Raw genomic sequence first — 11,385 nt, 5'->3', positions numbered from 1 at the left:
TCACCTCAGATCTTTTTCATTTTCTCCTCTAAGCCCAAAAAAACATGTTGCAACGTCCGCAAAGCAACCCCTCCGAGATGAACCAGAGTCGCCGTACTAGACAGTTGCATCCTTCAGTCGCCGATGGCCCGACGCTACACTACACCAGAGATTGCAGTTTCCCGTTCAGTTGGCAGGCAGGCGACCAGCCTAACAAGGTCAGTAGGATGCCGTCGCACCGATACGATGCAACAACTCTAAAAAAAGACTCGAAAAAGTGAAAGCTAGCAAAATGTGAGGTTGTAGATCTACTAAACTAACCCCATTCATTATCGTAGGAATTTGGTGGATCCAATACCAGGCATGCCCTATTGTTTGTTCAATTGAAATCCCATTACATCAAAATAGTCAAAAATGTGTAACTTTAATCAGTTTGAGGGAGCCAATGAGTGATGGCATGGCGCCATTATCAGTTTGCCCTGTCGATCTGTACTGAGATCCTGAAGCCATCCGCTAATCCTCAGGAGGTATGTCGCCGTTCTCCACAGGTTCGTGTGTGTAGCGCCATGCCGTTTCCGCTGCTACACACATACACACAGAAATAACCGATACAGAAACAATCCTGCGTACATAACGACAAAGGTAGACCCATGCCACAGAATCCAATCTTAATTTCTTAGTTTTCTTTTTCTTTTTTTTGAATGTGTACATCCGTAATATTATTAGAACATTGCGTTGTTGCAGAGGCTAGGAGTAATTAGTATGTTCTGATATTAATATATTTCCTTTATCGAAAAAAAGAATCCAATCTTAATATCGAAGATGGGCGCGGCAGAGCGCGCATGGACCATCTAGTATAGTTTCAAAGGCCCAGCCGTATCGAGACTTGTCTGCTTTTCTTCCCTTCTTTACTTCTCTATATCTAGTTGATTATTACAAGCCATGACTATATGGTTAAGCTAGGACTCTTGAACCGACACGGACATGTATATGCGTATGCGAGCCGGACAGCCGATCACCATTATGTTTAGGATTTATAATCCACCAACACACATATCGTGCTGCGCGCCGGACACCTTCGTCGATCGTCATACAGCTAGCTCGGTACGCACCGAAGTACGGACACCACGCCGTTCAGTCTATGGAGGACGCCGCACGTGGGAGGAGGATCAGGTTGGTGCCGTCACTCGCCATGGCCACCCAGGAGCCGCACTCGAAGAGCCGTGGTGGTGTTTCTTCAAGTACCGTCGTTCTCTCCAGGACCAATGTCGAAGCTGCGGCGGAAGCGGCACAATTAAATTCCGAGGAAGAAAGATGGCGGCGCAAGGGGAAAATGTTGGCCGTGGACGAAACCATGCTGTGCGCCGCCAAGAGCGGCGGCCCACTTCAGCCTCCTGTCGAGAAGCTCATGGGAGACGCCATCCGGTCCGGGGGTACCCGATCCCACGCAGACATCGTGGCGCCCATAAGAGACACCGTGTTCGACGACACTGGCATTGTCAGCGATAAGCTCCGCAGCATCCTCCGTGATCTCGACGCCGTCGACCATGTCTGCCTCTACAGAAAGAATATGTCGTTTGCTGACAGAGAAAACGGACAGAACCGCCTCCTCATGTCATGCAAGGTTAAGAAAAAGCGTAACAAGCCCAGCTACGAAAGTCCCAAGGTGATACTTGACAGGATCATCTCAGAGAAGGAGCTAGCCCTTGTACATCAACCAGACCAGGAAGAGCACGAAGAAAACAAAAAAGGCGAGAAGAAGAAGAAGAAGCGGAAACGGAAAGAGCAGGAGAAAGAGGAAGATAATGCAGGGGAGGCGAAACCAGAACCAGATGGCCTTGACGTGCAGGCGTATGACCGGAACGGCGAGGTGTACCATGTTATCTTCAAGTTTCTGACGTGCAACATTGCCTACCGAATCAAAGGCACAGGGTGGAGAAAGTTCCGGACTAAAAACAACCTGGTCGTTGAGAAAACAGGGGAGAAGAAAGGAAGGAAGGGCAATAAGAATGCGTCGACGAAAGATCGGGCCCAGAGCAGCTCGCCTTCCTTGAAACCCAACAATGGCGGCCGGACGAAGCAAGAGATTGATGATGTCCGGATCGAGGTGTGGGTGTTCCGCTCCCGGAAGCTGTTGCTGGGGTGCACCGACCATCCGAAGGGCGCGCTGGGGATGGTCTTGCTGCACTACCGCGAAGAAGACCTGGCCGAGCATGTCGAGGTCGCCCGCGCTGCCACCCAGGAACCTTGTGGTTCTGAAGATAGCATGGATCAATCGGAAGGTCCAGAAGATCACCAACGTGAGGCAATGCCAGACGTGCGCGAGGGTGCACACGAGATCATCATGGTGGAGCATGAACAAGTGCCGGAGGCGGCGTTGCCGGTCGCGGTCGCGTATGTGGTTGCTCCTCAGGGCGAGGAAGCGGCTCCTCTGATAGACATGGATGGCTCCACGACGCCGCAGAGGGAGCGGGAGGCTGCGGAAGGGCTCCTGCTCTTGAAAACCCATTGTGAAAACATGTTGAAGGTGAAGAGCGGTCAAAGCTGCAGGAGCATTTGCTGCTTCAGGGAACAAGCTGCGGCCCCGAACACATCTGTTGCTCCTCCTTTTCGCTAGAACGTGGTTATTCAGTGAGAGCAGAGAAAGCATTTCATCCATCGATAATTGACAGATGGAGCATCTTGTGATAGATTTTCGTTTTTGTAATTTTATTATGTACGTTGATCTCCTGTCATTATTTTTTTGATGGAAAACTGAAATTTCGTTAACCAGAGTGCTCAGCCAAATCGCTGGCAACAAGTTCAGATACAAAAGGAGGGGCGTGATCAGCCCAACCATTACATTCAGATTCATCTCGGTACCCAAATTGCATTTGGAGGCTTTTGTGTTGGTTTATTGATTGGGCTATAATAATAATAGCTAAACTCATATTAGTGACTTAAAGCCACATCTTGTTTCTATTCTTCCCCTGGTTCGATGCAAATGCACTTGGCTCTAACTGGCTCTAACTGTCTTCTACCTTTTCATTAAGAAAGAGGAAAATTATCTAATTTATGACGGAAACTAGCTGAAAACTGTACAACACGATGCTACGCACTGGGCCTGAGGCCGCGCACCACACGAGCCGACAACTCTTCAACCCAAACAGCATGACACAACTTGACTTAATTCAATCATTATTATTTGATTCATGACAAAAAGTGATCCGGATTAGTCTGCCTATTACATACTAAAACCTATGAAAACCACATATGTTTACCTAAAAAGTATATGTGCTTTTTATAAAAAATAAATCAATATGTTTAATTTATTAATCTAGCTAGGGAAAGATTCATCGATGGAACGTCACCAACTTGTTGTACCTTTGTGCTTCCCAAACGTAATACAAGTTTAAATTCAAAATAAACAAGGAAAAACTAATTTGAGATAGTTACAACCTGATTAATTAGGTCATTGGCATTGTTATGTTTGTAGTTTTTATGCTAGGTTATTCTGTAAAATTAAGTGATCTTGTGACTAAGTATGAATTCATGCATGTAAAATCAGGAGTCTATTTTGATCATAGTGTGCTTAAAAAGGGAGAAAGAAACATTTTTTTACAACAGAAATGATGTGTGTATGAACTTTACTTGACGATGTGTGTTCGTCAGTGCGCCGTTCAATAGTTAAGCAATAAAAGCACACACGTCTTCATTTAAACATCGGACAAAAATCAGATGAAAACAATCGTATGCATAGAAGGACTCTTTTTTACAATGTCCTGATCGAAGGAATCCAAAAGTTGCGCCTTGAGCTCAATCTAAAGATTTTAACGTGAGTAAACTGTTCATATAACCTTCTGTTCTATGCTATTATTGTGAATGTTCTGCTTATAACATTTTGGTATAGTTATCAATCTGATTAAGTATGCCATGTGTTTTATAGTTTAGTTTATGATAATGTGTATGTGTTGCTTAGGTTACTATGAATGTGGTATGCATTTCAATCACTGTGCTCAGCAAAAACTTCTGGCAAAGGAAGATGGGTCGTCAGATAAACCATTACTGGTCACATGACCTCCATATAGAGATTTTGCGAGAGGTTTCTCCTCATATCCAATTCAGGGTTGATGTAATGTTTATGTTAATATAAAGCTATATTTATGCAATATATCATTTTCTCTGGTCATATTCTCACATCAATTTTTTATGGAGCCCACTATGTGGCGGAATGGATTAACTATAGCACATTCTGTGGCACCTCAAAAAAGGACGATGAGATAGGCAAATAGCAAAGATGAACAAAAGTAATCTCATTGCAACTATCATAGGTAGTATCATGCATGTTTTGTTTGTCAAAAAGTTGATGTTGAAGTATCATCGTTAGTTAAAATACGATGTGGAAGTACCATAGGTAGTTACGTTTGACTTGATCACATTTCCAAATATATGTAACATAACAGTTCTATATGCATTAATTGTTCTCAATTTTGTATCGATATTTTGTGAGATGTCAAATTTCGTACAGTAAGAGAAGTCATCTGTGCATAGAGATGAAGAGAAGAGACAAAGTATGTCATGTAGGCGCTGATTACCAAAAATCTTGCATGGACATCTATTCGGGCTAGGGGAACTGTTGTCGGCAGGATTGTTGACTTGTGTTTGTTGATGGACGAGTTTTAGAATTAAAATATGTGATCTGCGTCGTCTCGTCTCTTTTTTGGTTTCCGTTGGGCGATATGACTGACGATACTGTCCCGTGCGTGTCAGTAAGGGTAAAGCATGACTTGTGAAGCATGGAGCCAGACCAAAATGGAGATTTAGGAGAATCTATATTGTTGACTTGTGTTTTGACGGAGAAAAGGAGATAGACCAGTAATAGTCGCTCACCCGACTGATCGTGTGTGTGTTCCATCGATCGTCCTCATCCTACGGATGGAGATAGAACGTCCTCACTCTACCGTGCGCGCGTTGCACTAGCCGTCTCGTCGCCACGTCTGCTACCAATCGTTGTCTGGCTTCGATAATTTCCCACCGCGCGTATGGAGCCATACCAAAATGCAGATTAGGAGAATATATAGAGTATCTCTTTTTTCTTTTTGGCTCGGGCTCTGCTTCATTCCTTATTTTGTTGAGATTGCTTGGCTTCATAATGACAAAAATATTTTTACCGCCATTTCTCTCACATTATTTTCTATTGAGTTTTAACCTCTAGTCTTCACACTGTCCCTTTCTTTTTATTCTACCTATTTTACGATCTTCTGTTTTCTTCCCTTAATCAAAACGATTTCTCTCTGTCCGTCATGGCACAAGACAACACAAGAAAAAACAAGACCGTGATGTCTTGTCTCGTACCTACTGCAAACCAAAAAGTCAATTATATTTGACACTGGTCGTCAGATTGGATCCCATGCATATTAAGCTACAGGATAAGACAACAGAAGCAACACATGCTAGGGATTGTTTTCGGAGGTTCCCTTTCTGTCAGAGAACCAGAGGTGGTTGTCAAGAAAAGAAAAAAACAACACCGATTAGTAAGTAATATGTAGACACCTACTATACAAAATACATGTGGCATAATAATATTTTTCATAACTATTCTGATAATTTGGATTTTAGTATTGTAGATGTTTATATTTTTATAAATATTTGTGATCAATCTTTACAAATGTTGACTTGGACAAAACATTATATGTAATATATTTTCGCTAGAGGGAATAATAGGATGAACGATACAATAACATTGTTAATGCATACCCCTTCTTGTTTTTGACGGGGTAATCAACTGAAAGCATGAACAACCAAATAATAATATATAACGTACACGGCAAAGAAAAGCACATACGTGCATTACTATACATGTACACTGATACGTACATATATATGTGTGGAAGTATATATAGATACAACCGATACATGGAGAAATTACCTGCAGAAAAAAGATATATACACGGAGAAATTACTCGACTGCAAATGCAGTCGATATGATTAAGGCTTAATAATTTTATCGTGTAATAATAGCCGTTGCCTCCTGGTTACTCCATGGAGTAGCAGCACTGCTTGAATGCGTCGAGGTTGTGGTCGAAAACGGGGACGAAGGCGTTGACGCTGCCGTCGCCGGTGTAGGACGGGACGAGGAACATCATGCCCTCAGTTGGGAAGTAGGCCGGCATGAAGTAGCTTGGCCCTCCTGTTCCGAAGTCCAGCTCGTGGAACGGCAAGCTCAACCAGCTATCCACCTCCATGTCCGGGCCCAGCGCGTCCCTCAGCACCGCCGTCTTCTCCAGCCCCTCCCGCTCCACGGCGCCCGAGCTCGCGAAGTCGACCAGCGACTGGAAGTAGGCGCCGTCCACGCGCGCCACCGCGTCGTGGATCGCCTGCGCCGCGTGCTTCAGCGGCCGGTTCAAAAGGTCGCCCACCGTGGCGCGCGGAAACGCCCAGAGGACCATGTTGCCGAAGTAGCCCGGCGGGGCGGCCAGGCGGCGCCGACCGTCGACGGAGACGCGGATGGTCGAGGTCTCTTCGGGGTCGAGGCCCCGCGCGCGCGCCATGGTGCGCCACAGGTGGGCCAGGGTGGTCTCGAATCGGCTGAACGGTCGGCCACGCCCCTTCGACGCCTTGGCGCGCAGCCCGGCGATGAAGTCCTTGGTGAAGTGCGCCTTGTGGATCACGACGTTATCGGCGCCATGGTGTCCGTGGTGGCCTTGGTTGGCGTTGGGCGTCGGCCGACGGTACTCGACGCCGCGGTGCTCAAACTCGACCAGCGGCGGGTCGCGTGGCGGGAAAAGATCAGGGTGGTTATGCCGTGGCGAAGAAACGGCGAGTCCGCGCGCGGCGCGGCCCCAGGCGACGAGAAAGTCACTGGTGGCATGGCCATCGGCGACGGCGTGGTTGGCAGTGAACCCGATGGCGAGCGAGCCGCATGCAAAACGCGTGAGCTGCACCTGCACCACCTCCTCATGCTCACCATCCAGGTCCGGGTGCAGCTTTAGGAGCTCCGGCGTGGGCTTGCTCTGCGCGGCGTCCGCGAGGGTGGCGCCGTCCACGCACGCCTCCACGAGCCGCGCGCCGCGGTCGTTGAGAAGCACCCCCAGCGCACCGGCCGGACCCATGGTAACCTGGCCGGCGAAGAGGCGGTACAACGCCAGCACGTCGGAGAGGCCGCGCTCGATGTCGGCCGTGGAGGGCGCCGGTGCCGAGAAGGCGTAGATGATGGCCATCTGGAAGTGGTAGGTGATCATGTCGAACACCGAGGACGGCACGTGCTCCGTCGTGTCCGGCCGCGCCGCGCCCTCGTGGTACCGCGGCTTCACCAGCTTCGAGCTCACAACCTTCACCACCATGGCGCTCGTCTAGCTATACTCGTCTTCGCCAACTACGATCAATCGATGGCCCCTTTGATGTCTTGACGTATGGATCGAGTGACAGTGTAGCTGGCGAGAGAGCAAGATCGATGGAGCGATGAGGAGCAAGCACACACATACTCCGCTGCTAATGGCAAGGAAGCTAGCGGGGTATAAATAAGCAGCACGGGAACGGGGGTAGGTACAGTATGTAGCCTACTTATTCTGGCTCTTGGATTAGTCGATCAGCCTTGACACGGTAATGGGCACTATCGCGGTCATGTATATTGTATAGTACGCGAGGTACGTTAACTTGGAAGCTAGGAGCACTGGTTGCATGATAAGAGCATCTCCAAGAGCGCTCTAAATTTTGGCGCTGTAAAATCACTTTACAGCGCGCTCCATCCATGTTTTGAGCGTGAGGGTATGTTAATCTTCAACAGAAGATCTAAATTTTAGAGATGTAAAAATCTGTAGCTATTTCTGCGCGTGATTTATACAGCGCGCTTTTTTCGACGCGGTGGATATAGTGCACGACATAGCGCTTTTGCCTCAAGCTGCATTTTACAGCGCCGGTTACAACATCTGTTGAAGCATCATTCTGCGTCAACGCGTTAAACCAGTCACTTTTTTGGATATAGCGCGAGATAGAGCGCCTGTTGAAGATGCTCTAAGCACATTGACGCTTTCCGCGGAACCGGCAACTTGGCATACGACCGTAACATGCTCGTATAACACCACCTTTTGATAACAAGGCACGCATATTTTTCATTATTGCAGAAGTCAAGATACCAGTATAACACTACGATCTACATCACCCTGACCGCGGTGCATGAACGAGTCTGGCATATTATGTTGGATGCATCTTGTTTGTAGCATATCGGGACGGATCTTAGGGCTTACGACTTTCTTTTCTTGAGTACAATACTATGGAATCATTGCAACATAAAACCGAGTCACGATAGGAATTCGTCAAGGTGCCGACGGCCTGATCCTACGCTGGTGGCTTTTTACCGAGACAGTCGGCGTAGGGCTCGAATCCGGCCACCCAGCAAGGAGGCTGTTGGCATAGCCTGACACGCGTGGCCCGGGGAGTCTTCCTCATGACGCCGAAGTGACCGTTGAGCCGTTAGCACAAGTATTATTTTCTGTTTTTTTCCTCTCGAACCCTGTGTCGACAACAGTTTTTTAAGAAAATAGTAGAAATTTTCAAAAACATAAGTTTCAATATATTATGCAAAATAGCGTCATGTTTCGGTAAAAATGTTTTTTGGTTACACACGACCTTGTTGACCACCAAAATCCACCGGCGAGCAGCGACGGGCAACACGTAGAGCCGGGAGGCTCCCAGGACTGCTGGTGGGCCCTGGTCCCTCGGGCGACGGCCCGCAATGCTCCGGCACGCACGTCCAAGCTCGTGCAAGGGCGTGCCACCTGACCTATACCTGGTCAGGAAGGTGATGGATTGCTTCGACTAATTTCCTGCATGGCATACACGTAAACATTAAATACGAGTCTCGATCGGCTCTCAGGCTTTCCTGTGAATCGGCTCAAGGAGCCGATCCACCCATGATTCGTATTGGATCTACGATAACATGGTGGTCCTGCTTGATCAATACTAAGTTAAAACGATCTACGACGATCTAGGGTTTTCACCACATAACCGGAACATCCTACACGTAATTGAGCCTGGCAGACACGAAAGATGATAATAAATCAACCCTAGACAAGGCCTAAAAACCAACGTGGAGTTGATTCCCGGAACATCCTCTCTAGGATTAGCAAACTATACCTTACGTGCTACTGGATCATTCAACCCGTTTGCAAGGCCTAACTATGTAGATATCAAACTAATCCTTGAAGAACAAGGAGCAATCATAACGGATCGAATCTACTAAACAAAGACTAAGCAAGGTGCCACCCTTGCACCTAAGATAGGTACAAGGGCGGCTAGATATCCAGGGGTAGCATGACTAATCAAATACATCAAGAAAGTACCGATGCTAACCCTAACATATCCATGATAACGGTGTTGCTCGCCATCAAAAAGGCTTCAGTACGAGCAACACATGAACAACGAATAAACAAGATAATGCCTAGATCGCAAGATGCGATCTAGGCAGCATAGCGCTTACCCGGAAGAAACCCTCGAAACAAGGGGTAGCGATGCGCCTAGATTGGTTTGTTGTGAACGTGATCGTCCTCCTTTCTCAATAACCCTAGATACATATTTATAGTCCGTAGACTTTCTAACTTGGGAATAATCCCAACCGTGTACGAGCTAAACTCTATCTCTTATTTCTAACCGACTCGTAACCTACTATAATTTATAAATACACGGGCAATTTAGCCCAAACTCTTGTACAAGGCCGATTCACGAATAATTTCCATGTATATTCTCTAAGCCCATCTTCGTTACGGCTCATCTCCAATGCGGTCAAAATCTGGTGATAACACATGCCCCCCTGGTTTTGGCAATGATAATTCCAAAACCACTCTGTTTTTTTCTTCGTCGGGTCATGTCGTGGCAGAGCAGAACCGTCGCAGTATCCTTCATCATGATGCCTTGCCTTCTCAACTTCTCTGCACGATTTGACAGTTTTTTGGCACCACTTCCTCGGAAACCGCGGTGGCATTAAATCTCCACTATATCCCCTTTATTTAACCGCGCTGAACAGTTCGCCTCTTCATCCTCTTGCTCTGTACTAGCCATCGGCACAAAAAACCCTCTCCTCTGCAGCCATGTCTTCCTCTTCCTCCTCCTCCGCCTCGTCGGGTCTCTCTTTCCAGTCCTCCTCCTCCAGCGAGCCGATACCAGAGCACGACCTGATTCCCGAGCATTGGGACGATGAAGAGTGGGACTTCACCGTCAGGGTGAACGACGACCTACCCCTGGCCACCGTCGGGTCAGACGACGACCTATCCCTGACCGACGGGGAGGCGGACCTCCGGTTCCTCGCCGATGGGGAATTGGAGGGAGAGAGCGAGGACGACCTCTACTCCTGGGCCAGCTTCACCTCCTACGACGAGGAGGAGGAAGAGGAGGAGGATGACTCCTCCTCCGACGAGTACCCGCCGGCAAAGCGCTTCCGCGCTTGGTCGGAGGACGACGACGACGATGATGAGGAGGAGGAAGAAGCCCCTGCCGAGGGCTACGGCAGCAGCGACGAGGAGCTTGCCGGAAGCAGCGCCGACGGCAGCTACGACGGCGACGACGAGGCCAGCGACGGCCCTTAGAATAGGAACTACTAGTATAGGACTAGTAGTAGTTCTTGAGTAATCGGCTCTTCTTTTGTTCTTCCTTTCTTGAGCAATCGGCTCTTCTCTGTAAGAAATCCCCTTTATCAATGAAAAAACGTTTTCAATTGATTTTGCCGATAGTCAAAGTAAGTCAACGCTCAAAGAGCCAATGGCAGCGCATCGGCTTTTGCCATAAAACGCGAATAAGGCCCAATCAGTTGCGAATCTAAGACCTCAATCACGCAAATCTCTGCGAACTCCACAGTGAATCCAAGGGTAAAATCCAACGCAGAATCACCTCGCGCCACTGTAGAGCCTCTAGAGTCGATGGCTGTGCATCGGCTTTTATTCTGAAGTCGATGTTTGTGCATCGGCTGTACTTGTATCCTGTTATTTTTGCATATTTCTCTAAAGTCGATGTCCGTGCATCGGCTGTGATTTGTATAAAAAAGTTTTTTACTGGCCGATTTTATGCATCGGCCCCCCATATTTCACTGTCCGTCATCCCACATGCTTGGGAAATATTTCTTGAGATGTTGACCATTGACAGCTACTGGGAATTTAACACCGTCCAGCTGCTCGCGGGCTACCTTGGCTTTGTTCTCTTTAATCTTCCCCAACGACCAAAGCCTGAGTTCCGTTAAATCCTCAATACTATCACTCATCAGGGCTGCATATTCTTCAGCTGTTAGATCATTCTGAAACGTAACACGTCTCGATCCAGCCGTAATTTCCCAAGGCAAAACGGCTTCCTGCCCATAGACCAGCTGGTATGGTGAAGTTTTTATAGCTCCATGGCATGACATGCGATAAGCCCACAAAGCTTCTGACAACACCTCATGCC

The 11,385-nt window shown here is 47.6% G+C and overlaps 1 protein-coding gene across 1 annotated transcript; it reads right to left on the bottom strand.

Annotated features, from left to right (window-relative positions):
• Nucleotides 1-5,833: 5,833 nt before the first annotated feature.
• On the bottom strand, nucleotides 5,834-7,465 carry LOC127302778 (putrescine hydroxycinnamoyltransferase-like). Its single transcript, XM_051333349.2, has one exon. It carries the CDS (start codon nucleotides 7,299-7,301, stop codon nucleotides 5,994-5,996), a length of 1,308 nt encoding a protein of 435 aa, XP_051189309.1. The 5' UTR covers nucleotides 7,302-7,465; the 3' UTR covers nucleotides 5,834-5,993.
• Between the last annotated feature and the right edge of the window lie 3,920 nt (nucleotides 7,466-11,385).

This window comes from Lolium perenne, chromosome 5, assembly GCF_019359855.2.
Source record: "Lolium perenne isolate Kyuss_39 chromosome 5, Kyuss_2.0, whole genome shotgun sequence".
Taxonomy (NCBI): Eukaryota; Viridiplantae; Streptophyta; class Magnoliopsida; order Poales; family Poaceae; genus Lolium; species Lolium perenne.
The sequence above is the reverse complement of the archived record's forward strand: the minus strand, read 5'-3'. Positions and strand labels throughout refer to the sequence as shown.

Coding starts and splice junctions, on each gene's coding strand:
- LOC127302778 (XM_051333349.2), bottom strand. CDS start 7,301: ATGGTGGTGAAGGTTGTGAGCTCGAAGCTGGTGAAGCCGCGGTACCAC.